Source organism: Caretta caretta, chromosome 12 (assembly GCF_965140235.1).
Source record: "Caretta caretta isolate rCarCar2 chromosome 12, rCarCar1.hap1, whole genome shotgun sequence".
NCBI lineage: Eukaryota > Metazoa > Chordata > Testudines > Cheloniidae > Caretta > Caretta caretta.
Genome location: NC_134217.1, coordinates 33,591,669 through 33,614,999, shown reverse-complemented (window position 1 = coordinate 33,614,999; position 23,331 = coordinate 33,591,669). Strand labels below are relative to the sequence as shown.

General features: G+C 43.3%; 1 protein-coding gene across 2 annotated transcripts in view; it reads right to left on the bottom strand.

Moving 5' to 3' along the window:
* PLCG2 (phospholipase C gamma 2) overlaps positions 1-13,941 on the bottom strand; it is a 93,737-nt gene extending 79,796 nt beyond the window's left edge. Inside the window, exons 1-2 of one of the 2 annotated variants that reach the window (XR_007359281.2) lie at positions 13,690-13,941; positions 6,501-6,739 (exon numbers count right to left, since the gene is read on the bottom strand). Coding sequence is in view for 1 of the 2 variants with exons in the window: in XM_048870685.2 (XP_048726642.1) it covers positions 6,501-6,696 (196 nt within the window). In the remaining variant the exon portion in view is untranslated. The remainder of the gene's footprint in view (positions 1-6,500; positions 6,740-13,689) is intronic. The other variant, XM_048870685.2, reaches the window with a different exon arrangement.
* Positions 13,942-23,331: the final 9,390 nt, after the last annotated feature.

Genomic DNA, 23,331 nt, shown 5'->3' with positions numbered 1-23,331 from the left:
GTGAGCATGCATTATGATACAGCCTTTAACAACATGCAGATATGAAGAAGCAGGGATTCTACAGAAAACAGATTCCTTCATTACACAACCCTGATTCATCCCCAGAGCAGATCCATCTTGTACGCTGAAAGAATCAGGGGGACAAATTAAGGCTGCATGGGAACATTAATTCTGGTACCAATTTGAGAGTGCTTGAATTCGCAACCTTTTAATCCTTAACTTTGTATTTCCTAATATATTATGGTTTAATTTATGGATGAGAGCAAACTAATGTTAAATGAAGTTTTTTGTTTTCAAATTTTCTACATTTTTAACAGTAAGAAAACTTTTTCTGTGTGTGCTATTTAAATAATAAAATCACTTACATATTTGCTGTCTTCAGTGTATATTTTATTACCAGGATTATCTTTCAGAAGCTCCAGGTTTCACCATACCGTGCCATGTTGCCTGATATATTGAAAATTATTAAACTATATTCAAAAAACCCTTTTATTAGTGCAACTTCAGTTTTGTTGCAACTTCTACATGACTTTTTTTTTTTTTAACTGTGTAATAGAAAACTGAGTAAGGACTCATTTTCTTGACCATTAAAATATTCCAGATGTGGTTTTTTACAATGTTACCATAATTTGTAGCTGAATATTTTCTCTCTTTTATATTTTACACAGTTTGACAGGGATTTTCATTTTTTTAAAACTACGACAAGCTTGATATCTCTATGTTATAGCTCTGTAGAAATAAGAGTTATAATTCTTTTGGATGGAGATTTTTTTAATTCTTTTGAGTTCCATTGACATTTAACCACTGTGCTACATAAACTTTAGATTCATAAACTACCTCTACTGCCTCAACAAAGTGGAAGTCTGGGTTCATATTTGTGAAAAAAGGCAAAAACAAGCTTTAATTTAAAAAAACAGGTTTTCTTCCTCTTAAGCAGAAACACTGTCAACCAGTCAAAGTTACAGTAACTTTACTTTCAAGCAGATCAGCTGTGATTTGTCATTAACATGAGTTACAGCATGTCCTAAAGAAAAGATCCTGCAAAATAGTATTTTACAATGGAATCTTTTGATTTTCATGCCTAGGGACACTTCATATTTGCAAAATTCCATCGTTAAAAAGGGTAATTACATAACTGTGAAGTCGAATTACATTAATACTTGCGCTTACACGGAGAGAAGCAACATGGCCCCAATGGTAAATCACAGGACTAAGAATCAAGACACATGGATTATATTCCCAGCTCTGCTACTGAATCACTGCATATGCATAAACAAGTTGGTAGGCTTCTCTGTGCCTTGGTTTTCCCAAGTGTAAAATGGAGATAACGTTGCTCATCCACCTTTGCAAATTGCTTTGGTACATTTTTATGAATGTAAAGAACTATATAAATAACAAGGATTATTATTACACAAACCACCAAAGCTACATTAAAAGAAGGTTGCAAAGTCAATCATTCAAAAGTTAGGAAATGCCCTCTTCTGTGTATGCATCATGATACAGTCTTTAATTGCATTATCACATACTATTTGTCTCAGTCTTTCATCCGCCCACTCTCTGGCTCCCAGCACACTCACCAGTTTTGCTTCTTGGCTCCCAGTTCCAGTCTCTTTACCCAGTCAATCCCAATCTACCCTACCCTCCCAATCCCAGTTTCCCTCTTCCCTACCCACTATCAGTCTCCAGTACCAATTTCTGCCCCACTCCCAGGCTCCTTGTCCCAATACATTTCCCCTGCCACCTTCCCCTCGCACAGGTCTAGCACTTGTCCCCTCTGCATCTGAAGCAAGCAGTTTTCCCCTCCATGCTGCCTGGGCCCAGTAGGGAGGTCATTGAGAGCACAGGACATATAGGCTCCCTGATCTCAGTTCAGATGTCCAGACCCAGGATGGCCCACCGCAGTCCAGAACTGCAATTGCAAGTAAAGTCCTGCTCAGCCCTGTGCTGGAGCATGCTCACTGAGGACAGAATCTTTGTGGAATTTAGCTGCTAAAGTCTAAGTCATGTCTGCTGAGCATGTGCAAACTGCCATTTTTCAAAGGCCTTGGCCAAACTTAAGTGGATTTTCACAGGGATGCAAAAGGCACATCCCAGACACATCTTTAGCCCACCTGTTAAATTTCGAGTCCCTGCTCCAAAGCATGGGGGCGTTAGAGCTTTTCAAATAAAAGGTCATCAGAACTTAACAAGGGTAAAACAACATATCTAGCTTCACTCTTGTGTCTGAAATTAAAATAAAATAATAATAATAATTCCCCTGAGGCAGACATCCAGCATGGAACATTTCAGCTCAAATAGTTAAAGTCTGACAAAGTTATAAGCAACTAAAAACAGGGTCTTGTAATGGGGAGATCAAGTAACCTGAATAGGTAGCACTACCAGCCCCACCCACAATACAGTTTCTTTCATCCAAGAATCTCAGAGCACTGTTTAAATATTTATTGATTAAGCTTCAGAAAGCATCTCTGACGATCACTACAATACACCATTTTTACTGCCATAATATTACTGTCATACTAGTGTACAACTAGAGTAACAGAATGGTGAATGAGACTCCAAAATCTTAGATGTTTAAAAAAAAATTAAGATACTATGAATAAAACAGATAAGGAAACACTTTAACTGTGGAAGTTTAAAATTTACATTTTACAATTTATAATTTTTTTTTACTACTATATACCTGACACTTAAATTGGACAATGAAGCTGAACTTGTCAGTTTGATTGTTTATAATCACTCTCACTTTCTGGCTCTTTACCATTATCAGAATACTGTTAGTGTTAAAGTGTCCAACTTTGCATGGAAAATATGTTTTCAATTTTACTTTTTAATTAAATATAATTAAACCTCACATTCGGGACCTAAAATACTTAACAGCATCCCTTTCATCTTCAATTTCTTTATTGAAAGAATAAGGGCGGGTCATGGAAAAGCAAGCTTGCCACTACCACAGAGAGGAAAGGAGAACTTTTTCCGTGTACAGGGACAGGAAGAAAATTAAAACAAAAAAATTAAATACATATACATTTTAAAATGTCAACATACTTATTTCTACTGGAAACATGGACAAGAATTCATCATTTTAATGTCTTGAACAGGACTGACACATTTATATATCATTTTCATTTTAAATGCAACTTTGTAAAAAGAAAGGAAAATGTTGTTAGTAATGTATACTGGTAAAATTATTGTCTAATTCCTGTCTCTCTCTCACACACCACTATAGTTCTTTTAACTATTTTAATTTGCTTTCTTACATAGTACATAATTATAATGGAAATAGGCAGACAAAAACAGTACAGTGATAAAATAAAAGGTCCTTGAAGTATGGGATCAGCCTCAGATATTAAACCAGATTTTATGCTATATAGAAACAGAGGCTAACTCAATACCTTTCAGGCCAAAAATTGTGGATTTCACTTTTACAGAAACTTGCACCACATTGACAAAGTATTTGCACCTGATATTCTGCAATCAGACATCTCCTATGGTAATACATACATACACATATGCTTATTAATTATATATATACACACACACACATATATATATATAAACACACATACATACATACACACACACACACCACTGGGTTAAAGGAGAGGACCAGGGGAAAATTACCCAAACCTGTAAATTCCAGATTATCTCCCTAATTCTGCAAATTTAGATCTACCAGTTTAGAGTCCCACTGAAGCCAACTGGACTAACCAGATAGATTCCATTGCAGAATCCGGGCAAAAGGGACTTCCTGGGCATAACAAGAAAATAATTAGTAGTTGTCCATAATGCCTAGCTACTAGAGTACTTCAAATTTACTTTCTACATTAGGGGCAACAGAAATATGAAGGAAAGTATTGGTCCTCTACTTCATGGCAAAAGAGAGCTAAAAAATGATGACAACAAGAAGGTTGTGGTTCAATGTCTATTTTGCTTCAGTCTGCACTAAAACGGTTAATGGTGACCAAATACTCAAGATAATTAACATTGACAAGGAGTAAGGAATGCAAGCTAAAAGAGAGAAAGAACAGGTTAAAGTCTATTTAGATAAGTTAAATGTATTCATGTCAGCAGGGGCTTATGAAATTCATTCTAGGATACTTTAAGCAGCTAATGCAATCTTAGAACCATTAGCAATTATCTTCCAGAACTCATGGAAGACGGGTGAAGTCCAAGAGTACTGAAGAAGGGCAAACACAGTACATATCTTTAAAAAGAGAAACAAGGAAGACCCGTGGCATTATAAACCAGGCAGCCCTAACTTAGATACTTGGAAAGATATTGGAACAAATTATTAAACAATCAATTTGTGACCACCTAAAGGACAACAGGGTTATAAGGAGTAGCCAGCATGGCATTGTCAAGAATAAATTGTGCCAAACCAACACAGTTTCCATCTTTGATAGGGTTACTGGCTTAGTGGATGAGAAGAAATAGTAGACATGATATAACTTGATGTTAGTAAGGCTTTTGACACAATACCACATGACATTCTCATAAACAAACTAGGGAAATATGGTCTAGATGAAATTACTATAAAATGGGTGGATAACTGGTTGAAAAAACATACTCAAAGAGTAGTTATCAATAGTTTGCTGTCAAACTGAGAGGATGTATTTAGCGAGTCCCACAAGGGTCAGTCTTGGGTTTGGTACTTGTCAACATTTTCCTTAATGACTTGGATAATAGAGTAGAGAGCATGCTTATAAAATCCATGGATGACACCGAGCTGGGAGGGGCTGCTATTACTTTGGAGGACAGAATTAGAATTCAAAACCACCTTGACAAATTAGAGAACTGGTCTGAAATCAGTAAGATGAAATTCAATAAAGACAAGTATTTCACTTCGGAAAGAAAAATCAAATGCACAGCTACAAAATGGGAATAACTGGCTAGGTGGTAGTACTGCTGAAAAGGATCTGGAAGTGACAGAGGATCACAAATTGAATAAAAGTCAACAATGTGATGTGGTTACGTAACCCACACACCTTCTGGGTGTGGTGTTCTGTCCCATCTAGTGGCACCGAGACCACTTAAAGAGAGAGAGTTAAATGAGTCTGCTCTACAGCCGTAGCTAACAGATAGTTGGCTTTTAGCTCATGCGGTAGAGGCTCATGCACTAAGCTCCCGAGGTCCCTGGTTCAATCCCACCGACAACTGGGGTCTGTTGGCATTACAAGTAGGGGCTCATCTGGGACTTCAACTAAAAAGTCTCTGAAGCTCGGGAGGTGCTCTCTCAGCTAGGGGAAGTATGTAACCTACACATCTCATGGGGGTGGTGTTCTGTCCCATCTAGTGGCACCAAGACCACTTAGAAAGAGAGAGAGTTAAATGAGTCTGCACTTCAGCCAGTGGGCTTTTAGGTCAGGCGGTAGAGGGTCATGCACTAAGCTCCAGAGGTCCCTGGTTCAATCCCACCCACCGAGGAAAGGGTAGTTAAGTTCTGGAATAGGTTTCCAAAGGAGGTTGATAAGAATAGGTTACACAAACATCTGTCAGGGATGGTCTAGGTATACTTAGTCCTGCCTCAGCACAGGGATTGAACTTAATGACTTCTCAAGGCCTCTTCCAGTCCTATATTTCTGTGATTCTTTTGTCCTTTTCCTTCAGATCCCAAAGTAGTTTTTGTTGGATAGTTTCATTTTTGTGTGTTATTTTTGTTGTCTGGTTTTATTTTTTTAATTAATTGTGATTTGATCTGATTTTGAAGACTAAGAGATCCATGTATACAGAAATGATTTTTATTTTTTTAAACACAGAGCCTATGGCAACAAAGCTTTCATTCCAAGGAAACACACCTTTGCACATCTAGTAAAATTTAAGGTAGGGTTGCATTTCAGACCTCTGTGCCCTTACAATGAGACTGCAATTAATGGATGATCCCAGTTTGCCATCGATACTCAGAATATTTTCCCCCTCTAATGAAATGGCTCAGAATTGAAAATAATCTAAGACACGGACTCTTAGTACAAACTAATAATCTGCAAACATTTATTTTTAAAAACATTAATGAGTTACAAGTAAAGAAAAACAACAACAAAGTTTGCAAGTCAGCTTTCCCAACCCAGCCTCCCTAGTTCATTCAAACTGAGTTAAGTTTCTTTTCAGCATGTTTTAAATTTGGTTGTGTTTGTTTTTTTAGTAAGTATTTACAGCCTGATCCTACTACTTTTAATTATGCAAGTTATCCCTTACTCATGGAAAGTAAGGTTGCAAAATCAGGATCTGAATCTTTAGTCTTTGACAAAAGGCCTCTAGGAAGAAAAGCCTGAGTAGCAATAAGTTAGCCTTCAGCGGGGCTAGCTGCCTAACTAGTGAACTGTAGGAGACATTTGGTCTACATTACAGTAAACGAACAGGGCTCGCAGAATGCAATTTTTAAAGTTTAATTATGCTCTTGGGTGAAAAGAAGCAAACTGTTAAATACTGATTTAAATGACCCTTTGTCAATTACATTTATCAGTAATAAATTCCAAGTTCTGACATGCCTTGCCAATACTCACAGAAACCTTCAATCTTGTCAGCTGTCTTGCTCCAGGCCACCTGCCTGGTTTCCATTATGACTTGGATAGTTCTCCTTTCTGGAGTAAACTTCTTGAGACTGAACACTGTCATAACTGTTCCCAGCTCCAGAGCCCTTTTGATCTGGCTCTTCTCATACTCCGGCAGCACTCCATAGTCTGTGCTCTTCCTGGACATTTTTTAAAATCAAATTTCATCAAACTGATACGTTCCTGATGTGCTGAAAAGGGGGAGGAGAGAAGGGAGCAAAATTTAATATTTAAATAACTTTATTTTGTTTTAATTCCTTCAATTTACCAAAAAAAAAAAAAAAAAAAAGCACATCAGTGTTGAAAAAAGATCAATATGAATCACTGCACTTCAGGTGCAAGCATATTGTCTTATAGCTATCTGGTTAACCTTGACAACAGTCCTACCTAGTCTGTGAGGTTTTATGAAAAGTGTTTCACTGGGGGAGGGATCAGTGACCCAGTGTAGCAGGATTCAGAACAATCAGCTGGGTGGAGCAGCCTTAGCGTTCAATGAAATATGATCTCAGATTCTAAACAACAAAACAAGAACTCCACTGTTTCATCAACAATGCAACGATAATGACTATCTAACGTTCCATAGTAGCATAAGGCGTGCTAAGGTCATTCTGGCCCAAATTTATAACAGTATGTGAACAAATGCTCTCCCCATCTCTTTGGTGTATGCAGGAAAGCTGGGATTGCAAGCATGAAAAGGTAGCACAAATGCACGACTCTTGATTTGCATGCACACACAGTTACAAATGTGGTCTGTCTCTTTCAAATATTATCTGCAACATTATGCAGGAGGCTCAAAATTATATTTTATACAGTGGATGATTTGATTCTCCCCAGAAACAACAGAGAAGACATGGGAGAGAAAACAGTATAAGAAGAGACATAAGAGATACGCTCACTATAAGCATAGCTGTGACAAAGAGGAGAAAGCATCTGAAACTAAAAGGAGATGCACGTGTACATGAGAGAAGACTGTGCCTATCTTATAACAAAGAAAGCAGCTAAAAATAATCAAGAAACCAGATAAGTGTGAGGGATTATTTTGTTCAAATTCTAAGTCTAGGTCTACATTAGAAACTTTTGCTGGTATAGGAACCTCAGTTAGAAGTGTGATTTGTTTGCAACATTTCTAAAGCAGCAAAAGGCTTAGTATAATGCAGTTTCCACTGGCACAAAAATACTTGTCAGTATATCTTATTTTGCTTACCAAACCAGTATAAACTATACCAGCAAAATAACCTTTTTTACCAGTATAAACTGTGTCAACAACAGGAGAGTTTGCCAGTATAGCTATACCAGTATATCTAGTATACCTAGTATCTAGTATACCAGTATATCTAGTATATCTAGACTGACAACCCTTTTCCAGCATAGACTTGGCCTAACAAATTGATCCAAATTGTATTGTAACCACTGGAACTCATTTCTGTGTGGTCAGTAAACTTTTCCATAAGAAGTGTGCCCTGGATCCTTTTACGCCACATAATAATGTCTACAGGGTCTTTCTTTTACTAAGGTGCACCCCATTCACACCAAAAGGTAAAAAATAAGCTTTGAATCCTTCAGCGAATAATTCTCTTTTACATGGCGACCCAGTAGTATCACTAGAGGGGCCAATGCAGTCAGGATCCGATGAATTCAAAGATTAAATCACAGGCAAATGTCCAGAATTTGGTCTTCTTTGGGTAGTCTCAGCACATGTTAAATGACGTACCTTCCACCCCATGGCCCAGCTCTCCAACAACCGTCAGAAAGGGTTTTTTCTATTTTAAAATTATTATTGTTTTACAAGGAGAGAGGGACCACTGACCCGTCACTCTTAGCAATTCTCTTTAATAGAGACACATATAGAGAAGGTAGCAGCTTTATTCCAAATGTGAAAGCACTGCTCACTTTCTCTCCCTATAAGTCTTCCCATTTTAGAATACCACCATATTTATCTTCTATATCAGTTTTTTTCAAGTGTTCTATGTGCAAACTAAAACTTTTAGGGCACGTTGACACTGCATTTAGACACCCGCGGCTGGCCCGTGCCAGCGACTTAAACAGTATGTTAGCCCAAGCCCTGTGAGTCTAATTGTGGTTTAGATATTCCAGCTTGGGCTGCAGCCTGAGGTCTGGGACCCTCCCACCTGCAGATATCTACATGACTGAGTCCCGCAAGCCTGAGTGAGCTGGCACAGGCCAGCCACAGGTTTTTAATTGCAGTGTAGACATACCCTTTGAGCCTGAAAGCCGGATATTACGATTTCCCTTCCTGTCAGAAATCTCTAGAAACCCTTTACATCCTGGGTATTAAGAGCATAGTGGCTTAGATACCAATAAGGGAGAAAAAGGCTCTGCAACAGTTTTCAAGTATGCCAAAAAACTTACCATTCTTAAATAATTTATCCCTAACTCTGAGTCTGGCCTTCTCCCAGGGTGCAAATGCTGCTTATAAACTGCTTGGGGGAAAGCCTGGATTATTTCTAATTGGGGTGAGAAGGGAAAAAGAACTAATTCTTCTCTTGCTCTGTCCTATAAAGAAAGTATTAAATTGACACTTGAGGGGGCCTTTGATGTCTGGGCAGAAAGTTGGCTGGGAAGAACCCAAATTAGTGTTGCTGTCTCTCTGCCACTACACCAAGAGGAGCTGAGAGTGCTGCAGGAAGGATGGTGACTGAAACTTGGGATAATGCAAGAAAAGGCTACATCCTGGGTCAGATCCTCAGTTGGTGTAAACTGTCAAGGCTCCACTGAAGTTAGTAGAGTGATGACAATTTACACCAGCTGAGGCTATGACCCATGACTCGGAAGAGGACAAGAAAGACCACAGGGAAAAATACAAACAAATTACAATATTGTATTTAATGTCAGTCTTTGCACTTTTAAAGCCTTATGACCATACGGTACTTACATCTCCACATGGTCACTTCATCTCTTATTTATGTGACAAATGGCACATGTTTCTGTACATGACAGCCATCAAGTGAGGAGACCGCTGCAACACAGTGCTTAATTTGTAATGAGAGAGGTGCAGAGGCTCAAGCCATTTTTTTTACATTCATAACTAATGCAGCAAGCCCAGAGGTGCCGGGACTATGAACTGGCAAGCCTAGAGACCTGGCACAAATTAAGCACTGCTGAGAGACACAAGAGGCCCAATACACATGCTGCAACTCTCATAAATATCGAAAGGCTTCCAAGTCTCAGTCTCCTGCACATCACTGCAGCCGTGAACTAATTACAGTCGCAGGTACACCTCACCCTGGTGCAGAATCCTGCACACAATGGACACTGTGGAGCCTACTCTTTCATCCACGAGCAAAGGAGGAAGTGGTTTAATTTTTGCACAAGAAGCAGTGGCTGTCGCCACAGCTTTCTTGACATCTCTCTCAACCAAGGCCAGTAGTAGGAAGGGCTTAAAGCCCCTCAGAGCAGCTTCAACTACCAGCTCCAGAATCTCCTCTGGTTCTCTTCCTCTCCTAAATCCACTACCCTTCAACATGAACAGTTTCAGTTTCCATGTGGATAACCAATCTGAATCTGCTGCTGCTTGTTTCCCTTGTAACCTCCTTCTTTAACCTATCTTCCCCCCCATCACCGTCTCCCGACCTGATCCTTACTACATACTATTCTCTTCAGATCTCCCTCCTCCTCTCTCTCTCTCTCTCTCTCAACACTTACTTTCTTTTCACCATCTCATCATCCACTCCTTTCACAATGTCCACTCTCCCAACCTTCTCAAAGTTCTCTGCTATAGTCACCCTTCTCTTTCAAATCCCTTCTTAAATAATACTTCTTCACTGAATTCTTCCTACTGTACACTGATGAAGAAGATAATGATCTCTTAATTCCCTGTTATCTCATTTTATATTAGATTCTAAGCTCTCTGGAGCAGGGACCATGCCTTAGCCCATGTTTTGCAAAGCACTACAGAGGTTTATGGTGTTCTGTACCCATTTATTCATATTAAATTCTTCTACTAACTCTAATGGGAGTTATATATGCCAATCCCCAGGGAACGATGACAAATTACCTATCAGGGCCATTGTGTGGGTAGGATTTAGCCGAAAGTGCAATCGACCCTTTTGTCTCTATAGGACTAATCGCATAATTCATTCATGAAATTATAGCGGATTCATATCTAGTGATCTACCCATAATCCCTTGTTACAATGCCTTCCAATAACAGGATATAATGGCAATTCATGAGGGGGAAAAAAAAAAATCAAAGGAAATCCTTGATCTGACTTTTAAACATGCACTACTGTTCTCACTCTTTCTTTCCTTCCTTCCTCCCCCCTCCCCCCCCACACACGACCCAAAATTAAGAATTGCATTAACATCAATCGGACCATAATTCAAATCTGTAGCACTGAGTCTTCAAAAAATAACTTTTAGAAGTTCGGGTTTTTTAATGCTCCACTGAATTATATACAGTCAAGGGCCTGACTACTAAATTTATCTCATTTTCTTGATAATCTAACAAAACAGTCTTTTGTAGGGACCAACACTAGCTGTGAAGAGAAACCTGACAAATTAAAGAATTACGTTTATTTCATTTGAGGAATGCTTTTGGGCAGTCTTTTAACACAGGAAGTTGCCTAGTGAGGGTGGGTCTTTTGTACACTTTTCAATGTATATGGTACATTGGTTTTAATAAATTTCTGCTCCTAAATTTTCTGAGAATTATAAAAGATTATCTTTTCCCCGCTAAAGATGTATCCATCTTCATTAGTTATTTGATCATTTATTCTAAATCTCAAGATACATATCAGTGATCAGGTTTGTGCTGTACTCTGAAATCATCCTAAATTTAATTATATCTACTTCATTGAACAGACATGGAGAAAGATCTGTTGGGTGGACTAAAAATCTTAAATTGACAGACAGCCCCCCAACCTGAAGCAAATACTCACCAGCAACTACACACCACACAACAAAAACACCAACCCAGGGACCAAACCCTGCTACAAACCCCGGTTCCAACTCTGTCCACATATCTATTCAAGGGACACCTTACCACATCAGCCACACCATCCGGGGCTCATTCACCTGCACATCTACCAATGTAATATATGCCATCATGTGCCAGCAATGCCCCTCTGCCATGTACATTGACCAAACCGGACAGCCTCTATGCAAAAGAATAAATGGACACAAATCTGACATCAGGAATCATAACATTCAAAAACCAGTAGGAGAACACTTCAGTCTCTCTGGTCACTCAGTAACAGACCTCAAAGTGGTAATTCTTCAACAAAAACGTCAAAAACAGACTCCAACATGAAGCTGCAGAACTGGAATTAATTTGCAAACTAGATACCATCAGATTAGGCCTGAATAAAAACTGGGAGCGGTTGGGTCATTACAAAACCTAAACTTAATTTCCCCAGTACTAATTTCTCCCTACTGTTACTCACACCTTCTTCTCAACTGTCTGTAATGAGCCATTCTCTTACCACTTCAAAAGTTATTTCTCCTCCCTTGGTATCCTGCTCTTAACTGATTTATCTCCTTAGACTGACCTAACACTTGGTAAAGCAACCTACATCCTTTCATGTATTTATACCTGGTCCTGTATCTTTTACTTCATACATCTGATGAAGTGGGTTCTAGCCTACAAAAGCTTATGCCCAAATACATTTGTTAGTCTTTAAGGTGCCACAAGGACTCCTTGTGTTTTTTTTTGTGTGTTTTTTTTAACCAATGTAGATGTACTATTTGACCTATCAGAAATTTTTTTTGTCTATTCATCAAAGTATTTATTTATTATCACAGTATCTGAGCATGCCACAGTCAGTGGACTTCAGCCTCACAGTACCACTGTGACGAACAGAAGTGTTATCCCTCTTTTAAAGATAAGGACCTGGAGTAGAGGGGAAAATAAATGACCAGTGCAAAAGAAGTCTATGACTGAGCTGGGAATTGAACACAGTAACAGTTCTAAACACATATCTAGTCCCCAGTTAACTAGATTATCCCTTCCTACTCCCACAGTCTGATGTGGGCAGACAATAGAGGTGATGGGGGGTCTTGCATACATCACATGGCAGGACTGGGAACGCTGAATTTACTATATAATCTCACTAATTGGCACTAAAGGCTAGAAAAACATTTCAAATAACTAAGAACAACTACAATGCGAACAGAAGATATACTACCTTTATTTATTCAGGCAACGGTAACTTGAGTTACTCTATTATAGTGCTTCATAATTTGTAAAGACAACTTCTTTGTATTCCAAGAGCTCTCCACACCTACCTGCTAACAGATCTTTGCTGCGAAGCAGGGAAAAGAGAAAGAACTGCACTAAATGCAAATTATAACAAATGTAGGCTCATGTGATGCTGCAGCATTTGTTATGATAATAATTTCTTGTAGTTGCACACATGATATGCAAGGTACTTTCCAGGGATCCTAGGTGGGACAGGAAGGATGGTGTGGCAGCAGCATCTGGAGATCTCTGACCTATGGCAGGTCACTCACTATTTGTTTGGCCTAAATCCCCTTTGTAAAAGGAGTTAGTAGTACCTGCATTCACCACCCTGCTTGGTCTTAGCTACTTAGATCGCAAGCGCTGTCTGGGCAGGGACCGCCTCGAGCTGGGTTTGTACAGCGCCTAGCGCAACTGGGCAGGGCTCTCAGCAGAAGTTACCCTCCGGACAGCTTCAGGCCGGCCAGAAGGGAAGGGAGAAGCAGCCCCAAAGGGCCTTTCTACCCAAGTGCCCCGCTGCAGCCCCAGGAACAACCCTGCAAGGCCAGGCCCAAACACCCAGAGCTCTGCACCCGCTCCCCGGCTCGCCCGCCGCCCTCCCTGACCCCGAGCGCAGGGAGCTCCGGCTGCACGCGCCCCGCCTCGCTCGGGCCGCGCCTGCAGCTGTCAAAGGCTCCCAGCGCTGCAGCGTTTCCTTCCTTCTTTTTGCAGACCGGCCCCGGCCCCGGCCCCGCCGCTGCAGAGCCCAGGGCTGGCGAGAGCCCCCGGCCGGGGGACAGGTGCCGCCCGGGCGCTGGGCCAACGGCCGGGGAGGGGGGGTGGCGCGCTGGGCCAACGGCCGGGGAGGGGGGGTGGCGCGCTGGGCCAACGGCCGGGGAGCGCGCGCACCCTCCTCCAGCCCCCTCACCCGCAGCCTCGGGCTCGCTCGCCCCCCTTCCCGCCTCACCTGGGCGCGGGGAGCTGCAGCCCCGGGAGCCTCCCGGCCGGTGCCCTGCGCTGGAGACGGCGGCGGAGCCAAGGGTGCCGGTGCCGGTGCCGGTGCCTCCCCCGTTGCCGCTGCCGGGCCGGTCGGTGGCTGGGACTCTCCGAGGCTCCCCGCTTCTGCTTCTGCGGTAGCAACTGGGGGGGGTCATGTGACCTGCCCCGGCCACCTACTGGCGGTGCGGGGAGAGGAGCCTGGGCCCCGGGGGAGGCTGAGGCGGGGCAGGCGCCTCTGTCCCCCCCGCCCCCACGGCCGGCGGGGGCGGGACCCTGGGTTGGGGGCCGGCTCCCCTCAGGGGCGGGGAGACTGGGCGGGATCCGAGGGGGTGGGGGGCCGGCCCCCCCCACCCCCGGGGCAGGTCGGGACCCCGCGGGTCGAGGCCGTAGCGCAGCCTTCAGTCTGACCCATCCCAAGAGTTCACAGACCCCCAGAAACCAGCTCGGATTGAAAATCCCAGGCGGGGGGGTTGCGGGGCTGTTCGGTTTTGTTAATACTAAGCTCCCAGTCCTTTCCCTCTGGGGTGACCGGATAGGCAGTGTAAAAACTCGGGATGGGGGTGGGAGGGGTAATAGGCACCTCGATAGGAAAAAGCCCCCAAAATCGGAACTGTCCCTATAAAATCGGAACATCTGGTCAGCCTATTTCCTGCCTGGCTTTGGCGCCTACCAGGGTTTGGGGGCCAGGGTGCGAGAACTTTGCACCCCTGGGGGGCGAGAAATGTCATTATGTTTGACTAAAAACTGAGATTCGCCCATCTCTTAGGGGACTCCAGATGCTGGGGCTTTAGGGGTAAGACTAAAGGTATGTCTACACTATGAAATTAGGTCGAATTTATAGAAGTTGGTTTTGTGGAAAGCGTTTTTATACAGTCGATTGTGTGTGTCCCCACACAAATGGTCTAAGTGCATGTAGTCGGCGGAGTGTGTCCACAGTACCGAGGCAACCATCAACTTCTGGAGCGTTGCACTGTGGGTAGCTATCCCACAGTTCCCACAGTCTCCGCCGCCCATTTGAATTCTGGGTAGAAATCCCAATGCTTGATGGGGCTAAAACATTGTCGCGGGTGGTTTGGGTACATATCGTCAGCCTCCCCCCCGCCCCGCCCTCTGTGAAAGCAATGACAGACAATTGTTTCTTGCCTTTTTTCCTGGGCTACCAGTGCAGACGCCATACCAGGGCAAGCATGGAGCCCGCTCAGCTCACTGTCACCGTATGTCCCTGGGTGCTGGCAGATGTGGTACTGCATTGCTACACAGCAGCAGCTCATTGCCTTTTGGCAGCAGACAGTGCAGTATGACTGGTAGCCATCATCGCCATACTCCAGGGTGCTCTTTTAGCCAACCTCGGTGAGTTTGGTCACAGGCACCTGGGTAGACATGGGAGTGACTCAGCCAGGTCATTTCCTTTTAAGTTTCATCTCATGGTGATTCAGTCCTGCCGGCAGTCATACTGCACCATCTTTGAGGAGGAGCCAGGAGACGACTATGGCTAGCAGTCGTACTGTACCGTCTGCTGCCAGCAAGATATATAAAGATAGATGAAGTGGATCAAAACAAGAAATAGACCAGATTCGTTTTGTATTCATTTTCTCCCCCCTCCCTCCCTCCATGAAATCAACGGCCTGCTAAACCCAGGGTTCTGAGTTCTATCTTTGAGGGGGCCATTCTGTTTCTCCTTGATCCAAAGCCACCTCCTTTGTTGATTTTAATTCCCTGTAAGCCAACCCTGTAACCCATGTTGTCAGTCGCCCCTTCCTCCATCAGAGCAATGGCAGACAATGTTTCGTGCCTTTTCTCAGCACAGATGCCATAGCACTGGGAACATGGAGCTCGCTCAGATCACCATGGCAATTATGAGCACTATAAACACCGCACACATTATCCAGCAGGATATACAGAACCATAACCTGCAAGAAAAGCGAAACCAAGCGAGGAGGAGGCAACTGCAGCGCGGTGACGAGAGTGATGAGGACATGGACATAGACTTCTCACAAAGTACGGGCCCCTGCAATGTGCACATCATGGTGTCAATTGGGCAGGTTCATGGCGTGGAATGCCGATTCTGGGCCCGGGAAACAAGTACAGACTGGTGGGACCGCACAGTGTTGCAGGTCTGGGATGATTCCCAGTGGCTGCGAAACTTTCGCATACGTAAGGGCACTTTCACGGAACTTTGTGACTTGCTTTTCCCTGCCCTGAAGAGCAAGAATACCAAGATGAGAGCAGCCCTCGCAGTTGAGAAGCGAGTGGTGATAGCCCTCTGGAAGCTTGCAACGCCAGACAGCTACCAGTCAGTTGGGAATCAATTTGGAGTGGGCAAATCTACTGTGGGGGCTGCTGTGATGCAAGTAGCCAACGCAATCACTGAGCTGCTGATATCAAGGGTAGTGACTCTGGGAAATGTGCAGGTCATAGGGAATCCCATTGCAGCAAAGCCATCCACTAACTGTGATGGGGCAACAGACGGAACCCATATCCCTATATTGACACCGAAGGAGTACATAAACCAAAAGGGGTACTTTTCAGTGGTGCTGCAAGCACTGGTGGATCACAAGGGACATTTCACCAACATCAACATGGGATGGCCAGGAAAGGTACATGACGCTCGCATCTTCAGGAACTCTGGTCTGTTTCAGCAGCTGCTTTCTATTGAAACAGGGGACTTACTTTCCAGACCAGAAAATGTTGGGGATGTTGAAATGCCTATAGTTATCCTTGGGGACCCAGCCTACCCCTTAATGCCATGGCTCATGAAGCCGTACACAGGCAGCCTGGACAGTAGTCAGGAGCTGTTCAACTATAAGCTGAGCAAGTGCAGAATGCTGGTAGAATGTGCATTTGGGCATTTAAAAGTGCACTGGCGCAGTTTACTGCATTCACCACCCCGCATTCACCACCTCAACGAAACCAATATTCCCATTGTTATTACTGCTTGCTGTGCGCTCCACAATATCTGTGAGAGTAAGGGGAAGACGTTTATGGCGGAGTGGGAGGTTGAGGCAAATCGCCTGGCCACTGATTACGCGCAGCCAGACACCAGGGCGGTTAGAAGAGTACAGGAGGGCCTGGTGCACATCAGAGAAGCTTTGAAAACCAGTTTCAGGAATGGCCAGGCTATGGTGTGAAAGTTCTGTTTGTTTCTCCTTGATGGAAACGCCTCCCCCGCCCCCGGTTCACTCTACTTTCCTGTAAGCTAAGCACCCTCCCCTCCCCTCCCCTCCCCCTTCGATCTCTGCTTGCAGAGGCAATAAACTCATTGTTGCTTCGCATTCATGCATTCTTTATTTATTCTTCACACAAATATAACTGCCAAGGTAGCCCGGGAGGGGTGGTGGAGGAGGGAAGGACAAGGCCACACAGCACTTTAAAACTTATTGAATGCCAGTCTTCTGTTGCTTGGGCAGTCCTCTGGGGTGGAGTGGCTGGGTGGCCGGAGGCCCCCCACCCAACATTCTTGGGCGTCTGGGTGAGGAGGCTATGGAACTTGGGGAGGAGGGTGGTTGATTACACAGGGGCTGTAACGGTGGTCTATGCTCCTGCTGCCTTTCCTGCAGCTCAACCGGAGCCTACGAGTTTGATCCTCCAGCAGCCTGAGCATTGACTCCTGCCTTCTTTCAGCAAGCTGACACCACCTACCATCTTCAGCCCACCACCTCTCCTCATGGTCATATTGTGTTTTCCTGAACTCTCAGACTGTCTGCCTCCTCATATTTTGCTGTGCTCTGTCACTGTGGGAGACAGCATGAGGTCAGAGAACATTTCATCACGAGTGCGTTTTTTTTGCCTTCTAATCTTCGCTAGCCTATTGGAAGGAGAAACATATGCAGCTGGTAGAGGGGAAAAAAAAGGAGAGTAGCAGGTAAAAAGACGCATTTTATAGAACAATGGGTACACTCTTTCACAGTAAACCTTGCTGTTAACATTACATAGCACATGTGCTTTCATTACAAGGTTGCATTTTGCCTCTTATTGAGGGTATGCCGGTTTGGTGTGAGAGATCACTCATGCAGGGCCGGGCAACAGAATTCGGCTTGCAGGCAGTCATGGTAAGCCACAGTCTTTTGGCTTCTTTAACCTTCATAACATGTGGGAATGGTTTCAAACAGCAGCGCCCTCATTTCCCATATGAAGTAGCCGTTGGGTTGGCCATTTAAAATGGGTTGGCAATTTAAAAGGAGGGACTGCGGTTTCCACGTTCACGTGCAGCAGAAACCCAACTAACCCCCACCCCGCCCACCCACCCACCCATAGAGTTCTCTGGGATGATGGCTTCACCCCTCTCCCCACCGCGTGGCTAACAGCGGGTGAGATTTCTGTTCAGCCCCAGACCAACAGCCCAGCAGGAATGGGCACCTCTGAATGTCCGCTTACTAAAACCACCCTATTTCAACCAGGTGACCATGAATGATATCACTCACCTGAGGGTAACACAGAGAGATAAAGAAGGATGTTGTTTGAATGCCAGCAAACACTAGAACCATACACTGCAATGCTTTGTTCTGCAATGATTCCCGACTAAGTGCTACTGGCCTGGTGTGGTAAAGTGTCCTACCATGGAGGACGGAATAAGGCTGTCCTCCCCAGAAACCTTTTGCAAAGGTTTTGGGAGTACATCCAGGAGAGCTTTATGGAGATGTCCTTGGAGGATTTCCGCTCCATCCCCAGACACGTTAACAGACTTTTCCAGTAGCTGTACTGGCCGCGAATGCCAGGGCAAATTAATCATTAAACACGCTTGCTTTTAAACCATGTACAATATTTACAAACGTACACTCACCAGAGGTCCCTTCTCTGCCTAGCGGGTCTGGGAGGCAGACTTGGGTGGGTTCGGGGGATACTAGGTACAGGTACAGGGTGATAAACAGACCCTGGCTGTTGGGGAAACCGGTTTCTCCGATTCCTTGCTGTGAGCCATCTACAACCTCCTCCTAATCATCATCTTCCTCACCCCCAAAATCCGCTTCCGTGTTGCCTCCCACTCCTTGGATGGAGTCAAAGCATAGGGTTGGGGTAGTGGTGGCTGCACCCCCTAGAATGACATGCAGCTCGTCATAGAAGCGGCATGTCTGGGGCTCTGAACCGAAGCAGCCATTTGCCTCTCTGGTTTTTTGGTAGGCTTGCCTGAGCTCCTTAATTTTCACGTGGCACTGCTGCGGGTCCCTATTATAACCTCTGTCCTTCATGCCATTGGAGAGTTTTTCAAATATTTTGGCATTTCGTCTTTTCTAACGGAGTTCTGCCAGCACGGATTCATCTCCCCATACAGTGATCAGATCCCATACTTCCCGTTTGGTCCATGCTGGAGCTTTTCGGCGATTCTGGGACTGCGTGTTCTCCTGTGCTGATGGGCTCTGCATGGTGACCTGTGCAGGTGAGCTCGCCACACTGGCCAAACAGGAAATGAGATTCAAAAGTTTGCAGGCCTTTTCCTGTATACCCGGCCAGTGCATCTGAGTTGAGAGCGCTGTCCAGAGCAGTCACAACTGAGCACTCTGGGATAGCTCCCAGAGGCCAATACTGTTGAATTGTGTCTACAGTACCCCAAATTCGACCTGGCAAGGCCGATTTCAGCGCTAATCCCCCTGTCGGGGGTGGAGTAAAGAAATCGATTTTAAGAGCCCTTTAAGTCAAAAAAAGGGCTTCATCATGTGGACGGGTGCAGGGTTAAATCGAAATAACGTTGCTAAATTCGACCTAAACTCATAGTGTAGACCAGGCCTAAATCTGGTGAGAAGGGGTTGCTTCAATACCGATGCAGGAGCCCACAGTTCACTTGAACCTCTTCCATTAGCACATAGGGAAATACTCATCCTTGGTCTGCGGCTGGGTGAGGGCAGCTGTTCGGCACATTCTGGTCCATTTCTTGGAGTCAGCGGTAGCTACTGCTTGAGGACACAGGAAACTGTGGCAAGGGACTCTGCCTGATCTACTTTAACAGCTCTTTGATCTCTGGGTTGAAAGGGATGGTCGAAAGACTCCAACTTCCACATTTGTCCCAGGCTGTGCTCTGATAGGTCCTCAGCACCTATCCTAGATGGATGGAAAAAAGCATAAAAATGTATTGCCTGTATAGACAAAATTGCTGCAGATAATGGAATCCTACAGATAGGGCATTATGTCATATGGGATCAGGCATGCTAGCAGAGCCCAAGACATGCTATTCTGGCCAAGCATGGATACGGACATAGAATTTAAGGTACCAAAACTACAACAAACAGGAAGGAATAGGAACCACATAAGATTTGAGATCACCCATGGTCCAAGTTTGACCTCGATCTACTGACTTAAACTGGAGTAATTACTATTTACTAGTGACAGGTTTCAGAGTAACAGCCATGTTAGTCTGTATTCACAAAAAGAAAAGGAGGACTTGTGGCACCTTAGTGACTAACCAATTTATTTGAGCATAAGCTTTCATGAACTACAGCTCACTTCATCGGATGCTGTAGCTCACGAAAGCTCATGCTCAAATAAATTGGTTAGTCTCTAAGATGCCACAAGTACTCCTTTTCTATTTACTAGTGGATTACTCATTCTTTCTTAAATAGTTATGTTGCACAATAAAATGAGTAACGATGTAATAGTACATTGTAAATTGCAGTTTGCTCTCCATAAGATTCCAGGTAAGCTAATGAAAGTCATAATTCACAAGTGGCTCATTTTGTAATTATATATCACACGATATCAGTTCCTTTCAATGCACAGATGAATGGGTTAGCATAGGGGTGGACAACCTGATCTTGAGAAGGAGCCAGAATTTACCAATGTATGTTGCCAAAGAGCCACAGTAATGTGTCAGCAGCCCCCCCATCCACACACACACCCCGCTCCCAGTGCCTCCCCGCCACCGGCAGCCCCGCTGATCAGCACCTTCCCCACACCTCCCAATCTGCTGTTCTGTGGCATGCAGGAGGCTCTGGGGGAGAGCGGGAGGAGCGAGTGCATAGCAGGCTCAGGGGAGGGGGCAGGAAGGGCTGGAGTGGGGGCAGGGCCTGTGGCAGAGCCAGGGTTGAACAGTGAGCACCCCACAGCACATTGGAAAGTTGGCACCTGTAGCTCCAGCCCCGGTATCGGTGCCTGTACAAGGAGCTGCATGTTAACTTCTGAAGAGCCACATGTGGCTCTGGAGCCACAGGTTGGCCACCCCTAAGTTAGCAGAAAAGCAGGGTGGATAAAAATCAGTGAATTTTTTAAAAATTTTTTTTACTTAAATTGAATTTTTTTATTTGATTTTGTTAGTTAAATTATAACAACTTTCTTTTTTTAAAATAAATCTGTTTAAAATGAAATCTGAATTTAATGCAAAATATATTAGGCCTAAACTTATTATAATTCAGTAATAAATGTGAAATGTTTTGATGAGAAGTTTATGTATCCAAAACATTTAAAGTTTGTTTGTTTAATAAAAATACATTTTATATGTTGTTTTGTGTGTTTGTTTAAATTCCAGTTACCATCCTAATATGGCACACAAATCATAAGTAAAAAGTTAATTATCTAATCTAGTAAATAAGCAATACATCATTCACCATTTTGTAACGTACTAAAAATGTACAGTTAATAAGAATCTGAAAATATTAATCTATATAATTGCTTAAATAAATGTAGTTATAGTGTACCCTCCTACATAGCAAAATCTACAGTATAGGCTTTATTTAGTTGTAAAATCAAAATATTTTATTGGTCATATCAACCAATGAGAATGCACATTTCTTTAGAAAATACCAAGTACAAATGCAAAAGTTAACTAAAATTGATTATTTAAACTGAGGCTTTCCACTTGGTGATTTAAATCAGCAATTGAAATCATGATTTAAATCAATCCACCCTGAAAAGTCTGTACAAATTGCAAATAACGATTTTTTTTAAAGGCATGAAGGATTCATGGGATCAGTCTCATAAGACTGGGGCCAAGAAATAGAATCAGTCACTTACTGGTACTAGTTTGTCAGACATTCATTGCCCGTCTACCCATAGATATTACACAAATAAACTACTGGGTATGTAAACTAAGAAAAGTAGAGAAAACTCTTTCCGGACATGCCAGCTAATATCCTTATCCCTTTGAAATGTGTCATGGAACTTCTAATGACCACAAGTACTCAGGGCCAGAATTGGACATTACATTCAAAAGATATCACCTCCAAAGTCCAGAGCCTGTGTGTCCTATGGCTGCAGCATTTGCTGAAGCATCTACCTGTTGCCATTCCCTTGATGTAGAATTGTGCTTCAGGGTCTACATCAATGTTCCCTCTAATTTCTGACAGGCCATGTGCGCAAAAAATTTCTTCTGTGCAAATTTTTGACAGGCTGTGTGTGCAAAAATTTCTTCTGTGCAAATTGTTGTGCTTCTGTGCAAATTTTTGGGCGCGCAGTGTTTCCCCATGTGAACGGAGTTTAGGATCTGTGTGCGCGTGTGCACAGCTTAGAGGGAACAGTGGTCTACATTTTCACTTTAAAATATTTCTAGCCCTCATGGTTACAAAAGGAACCCTCCAAAACCCTTGAAAAATGTGAGCTGAGCATAAACTTATACATTGTTGCATATCACAGTCTATGGCTAGCCTGAAACAATAGCTCTGAGAGGTGTGGGCCATGGGTGTTAACTGAAACTAAAGATGACTATTGAACTTTCAGCATTGTTAACTATTTTACTGATGATGATTTTAGCAGAAGCATTCTGCTAACTGCTTCCCACATCTTTTCAGCTGCCAAAACCTACAACTTTCCCCTTGACAACATCTGTGATGTAGTTATGAATTGTCCATACAAAACTTTGCAGGATATAGAAAACTGAAAATGTGGGGGGTATCAAAATACAAAACAGAGACTGTGCCAAGTGTATTATTTATTTTCAGTTCTTAATCATTAAACCTCTCCGTTTTTTATTTTAAAAGAAGCTGCCATTACATTTTTAGTCAGTTGCTCAACAGTGCAACGGACTCCAGAGACCTTGCTGTAGAAGTTAGGTACAGCTTACTGCAAGGCTTTGCCTAATACTGTGCTAATGCAGTGGTTCGCTATTGGCTCAGAAGGAAGACTAACACCTATTGAATCACCAACACATTGCAGATTATCTTGTGATAGCACCTCCACTATTGCACATATACTTTGTCTTAAAGGAGACATACATAGTCACAGAATCTATTAAATATATGGAAGAGGATCAAATCATAGCTGCATAGCACTAAATTCCCAAGCTTTGTTGGATGTAATTAGGATCTCAGCCATACCATTGCCTAGGTTTGGTGGGTGTATTTTGCAAACTCTAGGATTTTGCCCTTTACATTTGTGGAGATATTTGTGGGTAAAGAAAGAGGCCCAGATCCACAAAGGGACTTTGAGGGTTAATCTATGCTGCAAAAACAAACAAAAAAGCCTCAGCAGTGAGTCTCAGAGCCTGGGTCTACAGACTGGGACTCATGCTACGGCACTAAAAATATCTGTAGCTCAAGTTCTGAGATCCATAGTGCAAGCCCCATGAGCCTGATTCTGTAGACCTGGGCTTTGAGATTTGCTGCTGTGGCTTTATTTTTGCAGTGTAGATGAATCCTTCCTAGGAGAGCACTGGAATAACACTGTGTTCCACAGATCCCAAGTTAAGTGC